General features: G+C 45.6%; 1 protein-coding gene across 9 annotated transcripts in view; it reads left to right on the forward strand.

The window, feature by feature from the left end:
* The window catches only part of GBF1 (golgi brefeldin A resistant guanine nucleotide exchange factor 1), a 99,016-nt gene that overhangs the window by 77,748 nt on the left and 6,496 nt on the right, over window positions 1-14,772 (forward strand). For 6 of the 9 annotated variants that reach the window (XM_016154532.2, XM_016154535.2, XM_016154534.2 and 3 more), the window contains 21 exons: window positions 2,412-2,559; window positions 2,876-3,099; window positions 3,624-3,792; window positions 4,234-4,445; window positions 4,784-4,882; window positions 5,459-5,653; window positions 5,882-6,071; window positions 6,636-6,776; window positions 7,078-7,166; window positions 8,116-8,318; window positions 8,795-8,918; window positions 9,168-9,293; window positions 9,565-9,647; window positions 10,309-10,545; window positions 10,834-10,927; window positions 11,291-11,467; window positions 11,796-11,860; window positions 11,943-12,066; window positions 12,251-12,322; window positions 12,456-12,550; window positions 13,017-13,170. In XM_016154532.2, coding sequence (XP_016010018.2) covers window positions 2,412-2,559; window positions 2,876-3,099; window positions 3,624-3,792; window positions 4,234-4,445; window positions 4,784-4,882; window positions 5,459-5,653; window positions 5,882-6,071; window positions 6,636-6,776; window positions 7,078-7,166; window positions 8,116-8,318; window positions 8,795-8,918; window positions 9,168-9,293; window positions 9,565-9,647; window positions 10,309-10,545; window positions 10,834-10,927; window positions 11,291-11,467; window positions 11,796-11,860; window positions 11,943-12,066; window positions 12,251-12,322; window positions 12,456-12,550; window positions 13,017-13,170 — 3,021 coding nt within the window. The remainder of the gene's footprint in view (window positions 1-2,411; window positions 2,560-2,875; window positions 3,100-3,623; window positions 3,793-4,233; window positions 4,446-4,783; window positions 4,883-5,458; window positions 5,654-5,881; window positions 6,072-6,635; window positions 6,777-7,077; window positions 7,167-8,115; window positions 8,319-8,794; window positions 8,919-9,167; window positions 9,294-9,564; window positions 9,648-10,308; window positions 10,546-10,833; window positions 10,928-11,290; window positions 11,468-11,795; window positions 11,861-11,942; window positions 12,067-12,250; window positions 12,323-12,455; window positions 12,551-13,016; window positions 13,171-14,772) is intronic. The other 3 variants (XM_016154536.2, XM_016154538.2, XM_016154533.2) reach the window with 1 other exon arrangement.

Consider the following 14,772-nt stretch of genomic DNA (forward strand, 5'->3'; position numbering starts at 1 on the left):
GCCAGGTGTCAGGAGAGTCCAGGACATTGGAAATACTTTGGGATCTGCAGAGATGCCCTCTGTCCTTTAAAAGTGAAGGTGTAGAGGAGCTTAGGGGAGGGGTTCAAGCTAAAGATTACCCTAATCCCCATATTCCTGTCTTAGGGGAAAGAGGGAGAGAAGAAGGTATAGGCTCTCTAGGCTATCTATCACAAGAGTGAGCATGCTAGAGGTACAGTTTTGGACATCTAGGTCATTGACGATAAAAAGAATTGCGTGTGTGTGTGTATACACACCTAGCTGGATAATCCATGGGCCTGTGTTCTCTTTGCATGCATTGCCTCAAGTTCCATTTGTGTGCTTGCCTAAGTTGGAGCTCCCTTCGTTGACTTCCTAGCATTTTGCAATGATTATTAACCTAAGGCCTGCCCTTTCTTTGTAAAGTTTATGCTGTTCTTTGGAAATTTAAAGTTATATGGATGTGATGGTGAGCGTTCCATGAACACCTACTGCCTACCCTCCACCTTAGGACAGGGAACAGCTGAACTTTTTAAAGGCTGAGAAATTTGTGAGGACTGGCATCCTCTTGGCCTCTACTCAGCCAGGAGGCAGAGAACACTCATTAAAATGACCAGGTTAGAGCCAGCCTTGCTGAGTATAGAGAAGGAAACAGGAAAGAGTGACCCTAGTATGGGAAGGAATCTCAATGTGTGATTGGCTTCTCAGTGGAAGTAGGACTGCCTAGAGTACTTGAAATGGTGGGAAGAGCCTGCCCAGGGAGAAAAGATATCTCACAAAAGTGGATCCAGATGTTAGTACTTTTTGGAGCTCAGCAACAATTGCCAATAAAGCAAGAAGGTTCTTGTTTTCCCTTATCTCTTGGGCTTCTTGCCTCTCTGCATGTTTGGCTGACTGTTACCCCCAGAACATTTTTTTTTTTACCATGAACTTGACCCAGATGAGTTTCAGTGGTTCCTGGAGCGAGGTTCCTGGAGCGAGTATCCTGTTTCTTGCTTAGTCCCAGTGTTCAGACTACTTGAAGCTCCATTCTAAGCAGATGACTGCAGGCATTTTGGAGATGTACAGACTTGAGGTCTAAATCCCATATAAGGCTGTTGCTATGTTAACTAAAAGCTAGGGGTGGAGCTCAGCTCCTGGGCCTCTCCTTTATATATGAAGCTATGGGTAGGGAAGAATAACGTAGTTTCTAAGCAAGAGATAAAGGCTATTCAAGTTATGGAGGACTTGGGGGAGGTTGAGGAAGGGGGTCCTATACCCCAAATGTCAGAAGGAATTGAACAGGCCAAGGATAACATGGCCTTAAGAAAGGGGCAGGGAGAAAAAGTGCTTCTACTTTCTTGAGAGTTTTTCTAATGGTTTCTGAAAGAGAATTGCTGGTGCCCAATCCATTAGTCTAGGAATAGTTTGGTATAACTGGAGAGGGACAGGGTTCAAACCCTAACTGAGAAGGCATCAGGACTAGGAAAACAAAATGAGCCCTAACAAAGTAGCTGTAAACTTAGGGTGGAGAAAATGCATAAAAACTTATTTACATCTTAGAGTCATCAACAGATGATAACGGTTTTCCTTTGTGACTAAAAGGAAGCTATAGAAAGACTAGAGATACAGCAAGAGAGAGGGATGTGGAATGGAGCAAGGGTCTAAGAAATCAATAGCCTCACCATCTAAAACATAAAATAGCATCTAGAAAGACCCCACAGTGAGAAGGACAGGAGTCCCACTGACATATAGAAATTGGAAGCAGCATAGAGCAGAGCAACAGCACGACATAACCGTCCATCCTTAATTCCACAAACCGGCTAAGATGCCACTCCTTCCTTAACTCCAAGGAATGAGCCTTTGACCAATTTGATGCAGAAATTCCAGAGAGTAAAGGGTATGTTTTAAGATCTAGGCCCAGTTTATGAATCAACAGGAAAGTTAAGAGTCTGGCTGGGAGGGCGTAGGCTCTCACAGTTGGATAAGAACCAGGAGTAGGAGCCTTCTGTGCTCCTAGTTGAGGAGGAAAGCCCAGGAGACCAGAGTCTGTAGATCTGACACTCCAGGCACGGGAATCCCTGCCCTGACCCTTTCTACAGGTGGGTCAGGCACCATCTACAGGACTCAGGATTGGTACTGAAACTCAGGTAGCAGAATGATAATGTGCAAGGGCTGGCCCTGTCAATGACCAGCCTAAAAGCAGGCTGTCACTTTCCTCATGGAGGCTGTGAGGCTGACCTGACCTATAAAGTGGCCAATGTAGAAGCCAGGTTAGAGGAGTCGGAATGGGCTCTAATGGTCTAGATTCTTCCTCTGGCACCAATATGGGGTATAGGTTGTTTTTTTTAGGGACCAATAGAACTAAGAGAAGGGAGATTTCTAGGGATAGTTTTAGTTTAAATACCAATGCTAATGAGGTATGATATTTCCAGCTGAAAATGAGAGCAGGAGGCATGAGTGACTCATCCAAGTGGAAGAAACAGAAGAGATCCCCCCGGCCCCCACGCCATATGACTAGAGGTACACCAGGTTCAGAGCTGCCTGCCTCTAATGGAACCACCTTATCCTCTAACCTAACTGGTGAGTGCTCTGGGTTACTTCCTGTGATTACTTCCGCAGAAATAAAAAATCCTTCCCCTCTCGGGGATTTTGACATTTGGTTTCTTTCTGCTGAGAGTAAAAAGGAAAAACTCCAGTCAGATCCGATGGTGACCACGTAGCAATTCTGCAGTGACTTAAGGTTGCTTTCCTTCCAGAGGAACTCTGACTACTTTAGAGACTAGCATTTACAGATGTTGGTATGCAGTCTGGAAAACAGAGCTCCTGCCTAGTACTATGGAGGGTATGTGCTTCCCATAGTCTCTCTTCTTCAAGCCTCACTTACTTTGCTTGGCAGGTGGCATGCCTTTTATTGATGTGCCCACACCCATTTCCTCTGCAAGTTCAGAAGCTGCCTCAGCAGTGGTCAGCCCTTCTACAGACAGTGGCCTGGAGTTCTCCTCCCAGACCACTTCCAAGGAGGACCTCACGGACCTGGAGCAACCTGGCTCTCCAGGGTGCAGCATAGCTGCAGAGCCTGGCAGCAGTGAGCTAGGGGTTCCTGAGCAGCCTGAGCCACAGGTATGGCTTTGATTTCTAAAGACCCCTCTCCAGTCTTAAACTGTGGAAATTGACTTGATCCTTTGGATTCTATATTTAAGCCTTGGCTTTAAAGAAGGTTGGGGGTGTGGAAGTTCTTCCCCATTTTCTAGAATTAGCTGTGCTGCCTAAAAACCCACACCATAACTCACTGTGAGAGGTAGTCCTGGAATTTATCTAGTTATGTATATAGGTAGTACTTGGCAAAAATGAGGGAGCTGGCCGTGGCTTTTTCTGGAAGGTAATAATCTAAGTCTCAAGTCTTTGAGAGCTTCTGTGGCTTCTATGATTCTAATTACTATAGGTCAGTGATGCATCAAGAGATGTTTTTTGAGTCCTTCATCATACTCCTGCCCTGAGCCATCTTGCATTAATTCATAGCCCACTGAGCTGGCCCTATACCTGCAGTTCATTAGAGACATTTGGAGGACAGATATTTCAGGGGAGTTAAGTTCCAGTTGCTCTTGCCTCATCCCTATCCTATATCCCCCTGCTACTGGTCATAGCAGGAAGGGGCCCATGTGGAAAAGGTCCAGTCAGCATCCGTGGAATCTATCCCTGAAGTGTTAGAGGAATGCACATCCCCTGCTGACCACTCCGACTCTGCTTCTGTCCATGACATGGATTACGTCAATCCCCGGGGTGTGCGCTTTACACAGTCCTCCCAGAAAGAAGGTATGTACTCATGTGCAGGTTCTGCCTCTTCGCCTCACTATCCTACCCACTAAGCTGCCTGAGCCTAGACTGTCTTGGACCCATGGTATCTGCTGGTCCAAGTTCTAGGTGATTTTCTAGTCAGGATATGGAATCAAGCCAGAGGGCTATTGGCATGGATGGAGCCCTTCTCTAACTTATACAGAGAGGGAGTTTGGTAGACAATAGGAAGTAAGAGGGAAGAATAGGATGCTTGGGACTTTTAGCAGAAAGGTAGGATCATCAATTCTCATTCCCTTAAATGAATGAGACTAGTCTCCTTACCATCCCAGAAGAAAACATTTTTTTTTTTCTTGAAGAGAATCACTTATCTGAAATTGCCTTGTAAAAATGCAGGGCAAGCTAGGCTAGGCTATCAAGCCAGTGTCTTAGCAGTCCCACTTCCCTCGTGGCCTTCCCCAGGTACAGCTTTGGTCCCCTATGGTCTTCCCTGCATCCGCGAGCTCTTCCGCTTCCTCATCTCCCTCACCAATCCACATGATCGCCACAACTCAGAGGTTATGATCCACATGGGACTACATTTGCTGACAGTGGCTCTTGAGTCAGCCCCCATAGCCCAGTGCCAATCTCTCTTGGGCCTCATCAAGGATGAGATGTGTCGCCACTTATTCCAGGTAAGACTGGATTTCTAGAGGGGCTCTGAGCCCTTGGCCGTTTTTCAGCGTCTTTCAAGAGCCAGGGAAGCACAGAGGAGTTTGACCGATTCATGAGAAGAGTATAGGACCCAGGAAAGAACTTCTTCCCCAGTTGGCCAGTAGTCATAGTCAAGAGGACTCCATTAGTTCCCAGGGACTCTGGCAGCCAAAGGGACATATAGAAATGGCTAGATATAGTCTCCTCAGAGCACAAGACCTTGGTGGAAACTTCATAAAGTTTTCTCTCCTGCTTGTCCCTTATTTGAACCATAGTCAGGTTCAGAAACCTAATGGCCTATCCTACTCTGATCTCCCAGCTACTCAGTGTAGAGCGACTGAACCTTTATGCTGCTTCCCTGCGGGTGTGCTTCCTACTGTTTGAGAGCATGAGGGAGCATCTCAAGTTCCAACTGGAGGTGAGTTTCTCAACCTTGGAAGAAGAAAAAAAATAAGAAGATGTATGGCATCTTGAGTGGGCCAGCTCTGTAATGCTGCAGGGGTGGGATTTAGGGCTTCTGTAGTAGAGTGCTTCCAGACTCCATAGTTTGGTTCATTGGCTGGCCTCTTTAGTGGAGAAGTTAAAAGGAGCCTAGAGAAAACTGGCTGGTTATAAAATGTGAGCACTGGCAGGTAACCTCACCATGGGTTAGTACAGCTTTTCTGCCTAGCAGTTCCTCTGCAGCATAGGCAAGTCACATTTTAATGGCGTTGCCATTAAATTGCAAAAAGGAACTATGAATAAGACCAGGTCAGGCTCATCATAGCACAAGAAGGGCAACAGGCAACTTATTTTGGCATGAGGTAGAGAGCCAGGTCTTATCCCCCATCATGGAGGCCAAATGGGATATATTTAGGGGATGGAATACCTTTAAATGTCTCTGAAGGTATGCCATCCTGGCAGGGCTTCTGCTTCCTGTTTAATGTTTTTTCTGTCCATTTTTGTCTCTTCCTATTTTAAATGCCTTCTGTACCAAATGGCAATGTATATCTAGATGTACATCAAAAAGCTCATGGAGATCATCACTGTGGAGAATGCCAAGATGCCTTACGAGATGAAGGAGATGGCACTAGAAGCCATCGTGCAGCTCTGGCATATCCCCAGCTTTGTCACGGAGCTCTATATCAACTATGATTGTGACTACTACTGTTCCAATCTCTTTGAAGACCTCACCAAGCTGCTGTCCAAGGTGCTGAGCTTTATTAAAGGCTTCTAGAAATTAGTCTCTATTAAGGAAATCTCTCTGGTGGTAGTGAGGAAACAGGGATGGAAACAATCGAGAGTTGGGGAACCAGAAGAAGAAAGGCATATTTCAGGACAATGTAGAAGATATAGGAAATGTGGGCATTTTTGGAAAAGGAACAGTTAAGTGTAAAGTATTCTAATCTCAAATCTACTGGATCTATTTACTTTTCAGAATGCCTTCCCTGTGTCTGGTCAGCTCTATACAACACACCTACTATCTCTTGATGCCCTACTGACAGTGATTGACAGCACTGAGGCCCACTGCCAGGCTAAAGTCCTCAACAACCTTACCCAGCAAGAGAAGAAAGAGGCAGGGAAACCCAACTGTGAGGCAGTAGATGGCACCCGAGAAGCCAGCAATAGTAAGAGGCATTTCTTTGAGGATCCCAGGGTTCTTTGCTTATCCTTTCTCTACTCTGAATCCTTTCTCTTGCTTTCTTATCACTTCCTCTGGGGGTAGTTGCAAATTCTGTGTTTTTGAGGTTTGGTGATTTGAATCAATGGCCAAGCAGGCAGGTTAGCAGGATTATAGACTTTTCCCTTTTTCCCCTGAATGCTTTGGATTTTTTACAGAATTATTATTTCTTCATGGGGAGAAAAGAAAACATCGATTAAAGGGTAAAAGACTTCTGTACCTAAAAGCTCCAGACCCTACCTCCTCTCTAATTAACCTTCTCTAACTTCCTTTTGAGATTGAGGTTGCGTGAGAGCAAGGAAAGTGACTGAGTAATCGCCTTATTAAATTATAGAATCTACTGCTTGGCTGACGGGGACAGTGATTGCTTGTTTGGGCTTGGGTTTGTCCTATTCGGGGCTGGCAACCTATGTGGGAACATGTAGGTCTCTTTGGTCAGAGATTCAACTTCTGCAGCTCTGCTTGGTTTCATACCCCAAAAGTCTTCACTTATCATCTTCTCTATTACCAGCTGAGAAAACAGCCAGCGATGGAAAAGCTATAGGCATGGCCCCAGACATCCCAGGCCTGCATCTGCCAGGTGGAGGACGGCTGCCAGCAGAACATGGGAAGCCCGGATGCAGTGACCTAGAGGAAACTGGTGACTCTGTGGGTGCGTACTAATCCTAAGCTCCCTCAACTGGAGGGCTGTGTGGAGAGCAGAAGTGGGGGAGCAGAGACAGCCTAGTGCAATACCTGAGTGAACCATTATGCTCACCTTGCCTTCAAACCCAGAGAAGACATTTGGAGACCTAGAAGATAGGACCTCTAGGGAAGTAGGAGACTGATAAGGACAAGAAAATTTCTGAGGAATCCTTCTTTTTCACTGAAGAGTATATCAGCAATCTTCCAAAAGTCATTATCCTGGTAAAAGAGGTCTTACGTGTTTTTTCCTCTCTTCTTCCCATTCCTAGCTGACAAAAAGTTTACCCGGAAGCCACCTCGATTTTCCTGTCTCCTGCCAGATCCACGAGAACTAATTGAAATTAAAAATAAAAAGAAGGTACATACAGATATTCCCAGAGTCCAGACTCTGCCCTACTCTGTCTGGGTGTTCTTTGCAGTGTTTCTTTCCTAGAGGATGAGGGTGAGTCTAGCGGCTCACTGTACAGCTTCCTAAGGCTAGCCTTTGGGCTTGTTGGGACTTCCACAACCCCCCAGTTTCCTTCGAAGACCTTCCCTTACTCCAAAGCCATGTAGTTAGTCATACCCTATTGTATTCCCCTGGGAAAATGCTGTTCTAGCTGAGAGCTAAGTTTTACTGAGGCTCACAAGAGCCCTGCAAACTGGTATCATGAGGATCACTGAAGGTGATTGGTCATCTCAAGCTGTGGGGTGACGATTGGCAATAAAGGGGAACTGACATTTTTTTCTGGTATTTTAAGTTCAAATAACTATGTTTTTGGTTTTCTTAACACAAAGAAAACCTCTCTTTAACCCTTTCTTCTTATTATTACTAGCCTAAATAACTGCTGTATGTGTGCCTTTGGTTTCAGGGATATGGCTGGACAAACAAAGTTATCACAGTTCACCTACCCTTCAAACCTCAGAGTCTCAGCTAGGAAACTCGAAAAAAAAAATACAGGGAAACCAAGCTAGGCTATAAATAAGATGCTGGTTCTAAACAGATGCTGTAAAACTGTAGAGAAAAAGAACACCTTCGCTAGTCTCTTTTTCTACCTTTTTCCTGATCCTACATTTGGAGGAAAGGGGACTCTCCTATGCATCCTTAGCACTCAGAAAAGGAGTGAAAACGAGCTCCTCGGCCAATGCTAATGAGACATGAAGATTGAGGAAAGCTAGGGCCAGTATGATCCAGCCATAGTCCTGGAGCCTCCTAGAACCACCCTAGGAGGCTGTTAGGTCCAAGCTATGGACCATGATAAAGTCCAGCCTGCCCTTGTCTGATTTAGGGGCAGAACAGCTTCTAACATATAGTATTTCTCCTCCAGCTTCTCATCACTGGCACAGAACAGTTCAACCAGAAACCAAAGAAGGGGATCCAGTTTCTGCAGGAGAAGGGCCTCCTCACTATCCCAATGGACAACACAGAGGTAGCCCAATGGCTCCGAGAGAACCCTCGGTTAGATAAGAAAATGATTGGAGAGTTTGTGAGTGACCGCAAAAACATTGACCTGTTGGAGAGCTTCGTAAGGTGAGGAAGCTGTAAGAAATGTGAGACATAATTGGTGACCAGCTGGGAAGACAAAGCCTCACTCCCTCAAAACAGTCTCAGTCAGTTCCTGCTGGTGACTCAGGTCACACACTTTTCCTCTTTCTATCACTTTTATCTGTTGGACCTGAAAGAGTCTCCAGCAAGACAGCTTTGGGAGCCACTCCATTCTGCATAGAGGGCCTTGCAAAAGGGTAGTGCAGAAACATATCCTGAGCACAGGGTAGGTTCTGGGTTCCGGGGATGAGGTTTCTAGGCAAGAGTGTGCTGATGTGAAAAGTATTAAGGTCAAGAGTTGTCAAATTCTGGTCTGTGTTGGAAATGGCCAGGAGATACCTGCCCTTTGCCAGAGCCCTCATCCTTCTCAGTTACAGTAGGAGAAGGTTAAAGAGACTGTGGCTAATAGAGAGCCCAACATTTGCAGCTTACATATCATCGGCTTCTTCCTTTTCCTGTAGCACTTTCAGCTTTCAGGGTCTGCGGCTGGACGAAGCTCTTCGCCTCTACCTGGAAGCCTTCCGCTTGCCTGGGGAAGCACCAGTCATCCAGAGGTTGTTGGAGGCATTCACGGAGCATTGGAGGGTGAGTTTGAGTGACAGTGGCTGAGTCCAGCCTCCCAAGTTAATTTGCCTGGCTCCAGCAGAAGGACCCAGCTGCTATCTCCTAAGAAGGCTGAGAGTGTCATCAGTGAGCTTTCTGTAGAGGGGGAAGGGGTTGACTGCTTTCTGGGTGGAATCTCCCCACTGTACCAACATTGACCAGTGGGTTGGAGGTGAGGATTTAATTGGCTGGAGAAGGGCATTGACGCAGGTGGGGTCTTTGCTTTTTCAGAATTGTAATGGCTCCCCATTTGCCAATAGCGATGCCTGCTTTGCTCTGGCCTATGCTGTCATCATGCTTAATACCGACCAGCACAACCACAACGTTCGCAAGCAGAATGCACCCATGACCCTGGAGGTAAGCTTGGGTTCCAGCCAAGGCAAGAGAAGATCCAGCAAGCTTTGGAGATAGCAGAAATGACATGGGATTTTCAGTGATCACAGTTGACAGGGTTCTTTCCAAGGGAATCATGGAGAACTGGCCAATCCAGAAGAGGAAGTGGGGTGGATAGGTGGGTTCCTTCACTTACTGTTTCCTAAGTCCTATTTACCACAGACTCAGGAATTCCTTGGATGGGGATTCAGCACTGGCACATGGTGGGAGGAAAAGCTTATTGGTCTGTCTCTAGGAGTTTCGCAAAAATCTAAAAGGTGTGAATGGAGGCAAAGACTTTGAACAAGACATCCTGGAGGATATGTACCATGCCATCAAGTGAGTGTGTATGGAGAATGGTGTAGCATCTCTGGTAAGGAGAAGCACGCCGCTCCTTTTTCCAGATTTTAGAGTCACATCAGACTACAATGACTCATATGTCCTAGATTTAGCCTTGGTACTGAGCTGGGCGGCCCCCTCTCTCTTAACTCTTTCTTCCTTAAAGAAGCCTGGACAATATTGGGACTCTAGTACTCTTAAGCCAGGATCCAAACTGTCTCTGCTAAGTGGAGTGTCATGGCCCCATTTCCCAAACCCAGCATGACTGGGTTTTCTAGTCTAGCTCCCAATATGTGTTCTGGGATGGTAGAGAACCCAAGACGGGGGCAATAGAGGATGAGTCCTGGATCAGAGGTGGGATACTTATTTCTTTACCGCAAATCAGAACAGGTAGAGAGAGAATTGTTCATTCTTTCATACCCAGAAGGAATGTAACATCTTACTACAGAACTAAAGGCCTCACTTAGAAGCAGGTCCTTGAGATTATGGGGAATTATGGGATGTTTCTTTTCTTTCTCCCTGGTGGGTGGGCAGTAGACAACTGAATTGCAGTTTTGATGACCTCTCATTGATGGAGTGTACCAAGGCAAAGCCCCTTTTCCTAGTTTGGGAGCAGTCAGGTTCACAGCAGTGCACCCACTCCTTCCCTTACTTCCTGCAGGAATGAGGAAATTGTGATGCCTGAGGAGCAGACAGGCTTAGTTCGGGAGAATTATGTGTGGAATGTGCTGCTTCATCGAGGTGCTACCCCAGAGGGCATATTCCTGCATGTGCCTGCTGGCAGCTACGATCTTGATCTCTTCACCATGACCTGGGGCCCCACTATTGCTGCTCTCTCTTATGTCTTTGACAAAAGCCTTGAGGAGACAATCATCCAGAAAGCCATCTCAGGCTTCAGGTAGCTCAGCTTTGGCCTTGGTATTGACCTCTTCCCACTTCTGAGCTAACATGGTTGCCTCGATACCACTCTGATTCCTATTCTTATTTTCTTTAAGAGTGGGTTCTTCCTGAGTTTTTGAAGGGAGGCTGAAGCTTGGAAAAGCTCAGTCTTAAACAGACTTAACAGTAAAAGGTTTCTTCCTGGGACTGATTGGGGAAGAATCCCAAGCAAGCCTCCTCAGGGACTTGGAAGGACTGCCCAGCCTTCCAGTGACTTTTTTTTTCTGGGATGGGTGTGATGTTACAGGAAGTGTGCCATGATCTCCGCCCACTATGGCCTCAGCGATGTGTTTGACAATCTCATCATTTCTCTGTGCAAATTCACAGCTCTCAGCAGTGAGGTAAGCAGGGGCAGGAATTATGTACCTGGAGTTCCAAAGAAGAACCTCTCTTTTAGCCATGGATTACTCTTCAGAGCTGGTTTCTCACAGCATATTTCCTCACAACCCCCTCTCCCTTGACTACAGTAGAGGTACATGCACACCCTAGGATGAGAATAACTTCACCTCATGTAATGAAGACAGGAGAAGAGATGCCATACTGGGGAAGGCCTTATCCAGGTTAGCCCTTCCCACAGTGTTATGAAGGATTGAAGCAGACAGAGCCAGCAGAAAGACCCTTAGGGAACTGTAGATTGAGACCTATGAGATTCTTTTTTTCAGACACTCCCTACCCTCTAAGCTTCTACTCATCATCTTTTCCAGCCTATTGAGAACCTGCCTAGCGTGTTTGGAAGTAACCCTAAAGCCCACATTGCAGCCAAAACAGTATTTCATCTGGCCCATCGTCATGGCGACATCCTGCGAGAAGGCTGGAAGAATATTATGGAAGCCATGCTGCAGCTCTTCCGAGCCCAACTGCTGCCCAAGGCTATGGTGGAGGTAATTCTTGGTAGGAGACTAATAGACAATAACAAGGCAAGAGCTCCAAGATTATGTGCTGTCAATCTATAGAACTGGTTGAGACTAGCTCTGGGCCTGATGCCTGCTAAAGCTTACCAGTAACACCTCAGATCTTACCAGACCACAGATCTTGATTAGTGGGATGGTTGTCAAGGAAGACTGGTAGAAGCCATTGCCAGTCAATATCTGGAGGGAGCCCAGTCAGTAGTGTAGGTCAGAGAGCTATAAGAAGAAAGCCAGAGAAGTTTGCATGAGGGAGGAGGAAATGCAAAGGGATGTGGAAAATATTCTTGACATGCTTTTTCAGGTAGAAGATTTTGTGGATCCCAATGGCAAGATCTCTCTACAGCGGGAGGAGACACCATCAAATCGGTGAGAGCAGATCAGAGGCTGAGGCCTTGGGGAGAGAGGGTCAGAACTCTGGAGCTCACCAGGCCTCGTACCCTTCCTGCAGAGGAGAGTCGACAGTGCTGAGCTTTGTGAGCTGGCTGACACTAAGTGGTACTGAGCAGTCTAGTGTGAGGGGCCCATCCACTGAGAACCAGGAGGCTAAGAGAGTGGCCTTGGACTGTATCAAGGTAACTGCCTGCCTACCCCTGGTGAACATGTCTGGACCCCTCCCTACTGTCAACGGAAGAATCGAATCCCCAAGGGCTTATGAACAGAAGTGACTCCTGCACTCTCTCCCTGGCTCTTGGGGAAAATTCTCTTCCCTCCAACCTTTATCATTGGCCCCTTCCCTTTCTCTTGTGCCCTCTCCAGCAATGTGACCCAGAAAAGATGATAACAGAAAGCAAGTTCCTCCAGCTGGAGTCCCTGCAAGAGCTCATGAAGGTACAGAATGAAGAGAAAGAAATGGAAGGGTTGGCTAGGTCTGGAAGGGAAGATGGGGACAGTGGTGTTTGCCTCAGTTTCTGTCAGGGCAGGGCCAATGGCTGCCTACTTTCTAGCCGTTGTTCTCTTCTAGTCTTTGGTCTCAGTGACGCCAGATGAAGAGACATATGATGAGGAGGATGCTGCTTTCTGCCTAGAGATGCTGCTGAGGATTGTGCTGGAGAACAGGTAGAAGGCAATCTTTAGCAGCCCTCAAACTGGGTTTGTGCCACTGGGACGGAAGCCTGGAACCATCTTGCTGAATAGGCTCTAGAGCAGCAGTCCCCAACCTTTTTGGCACCAGGAGGACTGGTGTTCCTATGAAAATCTAATGCCTGCTAATCTGAGATGGAGCTGAGGAGGTGATGCTAGTGCTGGGGAGCGGCTGCAAATACAGATGAAACTTCACTCACTGGCCCGCCACTCACCTCCTGCTATGCAGCCTGGTTCCACGGCCCAGGGGTTGGGGACCCCTGCTTTAGAGGCAAGAAGCACATGAAGCTGTAAACAATGGAGGAGAAGCTTGTTTGTTATACCTGTCTGCTTAGGGTATAATATTAATGAGCCCTGAAAGGCTTGGCCTGAATCAAAAAGGGAGGCTTATTGCCCAGTGGCCTCTCTAGCTGAAACTATCCTCATCGTTTTTGTTCCTCAGGGACCGTGTGGGCTGCGTGTGGCAGACTGTTCGAGACCATCTCTATCACCTGTGTGTCCAGGCACAGGATTTCTGCTTCCTTGTGGATCGGGCGGTGGTGGGGCTGCTGCGCTTGGCCATTCGGCTACTCCGGAGAGAAGAGATCAGTGGCCAGGTAAACAGAGTGTACCTGGGAGGGCAGGAAAGTATGCAAAGAACTAAAGTCACAGTATCAGTTGTGGATATGACCTGAGACAGAGTACATTTAGTGCCCCATAGTATGAACCCACTAACCAGCCACAGAGCTAGGGGAATCTAACAGGTGGCATTGAGTCTAGAATGGTCTCAAGTGTGAAGCTGGTACTCAGCACCTCTGCAGGCTCCTATAAATCTGCTCTCTGGGGCTGGATGGCTGCTGCTTTGTGGTAGTTCCAGCTCTATACCTGGTTCCTTTCATGCTTAGGACCCTCCTGTGATCTCTTGGTCCAACTGTAAAAGACAGACAGCATAGAACTAATAAGTGAGTTCAGCAAGATTCCAAGATATAAAATCAACACACAAAAATCACATTTCTATATACCGACAATGTGTGGAAAGTAAACCCAAAAACACAATACGATATACAAGTGCTCAAAAAAAAAAACCCTGAAATACTTAGATGTACACCTAATAAAACATGTATAGGATCTGTATGCTTAAAATTACAAAATGCTAATGAAAGAAATCAAAGAAGACCTAAATAAGTGAAGAGGCATACCATGTACATGGATTAGAAGACTCAACGTAATAAAAATGTCGATTCTCCCCAAATTGATCTAAAAATTTAATGCAACTCCAATGAAAATTCCAACAGGGTTTTTTATAGACATAGATAAGCTTATTCTAAAATTTAAATGGAAAAGCACAAGCCCTAGAATAGCCAGACATCTCGAGAAGAAAGAAAATGTATTAAGGCTTACTGTATAGCTATAGTAATAAGACTGTGTGGTATTGCTGGAAGGATAGACACATAGATCAGTGGAACAGAAGAGAGAACCAGAAATAGACCCACACAAAGATGCTCTACTAATTTTTTGACAAAGGTATAAAAATAATTCAATGAGGGAAGGATAGCCATTTTAATCGCTGAAGCAATTGAAATTCATAGTTGGGAAAAACGAACTCTAACCAAATCTTCATACCTTATACAAAAATTAACTCCAAATGGATCATAGATTTAAATGTAAAATATAGAACTATAAAACTTTTAGGCAGAAACATTTGTGTATATCTTCAGGAGCTAGGCAAAGAGTTCTTAGACTTTACATCAAAGAACAGTCCATAAAAGGAAAAATGATGAATTAGACTTCACCAATATTTAAAAATTCTACTTTATCATAGCCCATCTGAAAAGGATAAAAGACAAGGAGCATATGTTTGCAAATCACACATTTGAAAAAAGACTAGTGTCTAAAATATAAAAACTCAAAACTCAACAGCAAAACAACCTAATTAGAAAATGGACAAAAGATATGAACAGACATTTCACTGAAGAAGATATAAGCATGTGAAAACATTAAATGATGTTCAACATCATTAACCAGCAGGGAAATGCACATTAAAGCTGCAATGAGATATTACACACCTATCAAAATGGCTAAAATAAAAATACCAAATGCTGGCAAGGATGTGGGTCACTCATACATTGCTGGTGGGAATGTAAAATGCTCCCCTATTAGCAGTTTGTTATAAAACTAAACATGCAGTTACCACAAAATCCAGCAATTGCACTCTTGGG

The sequence above is a fragment of the Rousettus aegyptiacus genome, unplaced genomic scaffold (genome assembly GCF_014176215.1).
Source record: "Rousettus aegyptiacus isolate mRouAeg1 unplaced genomic scaffold, mRouAeg1.p scaffold_m13_p_6, whole genome shotgun sequence".
Classification (NCBI taxonomy): Eukaryota; Metazoa; Chordata; class Mammalia; order Chiroptera; family Pteropodidae; genus Rousettus; species Rousettus aegyptiacus.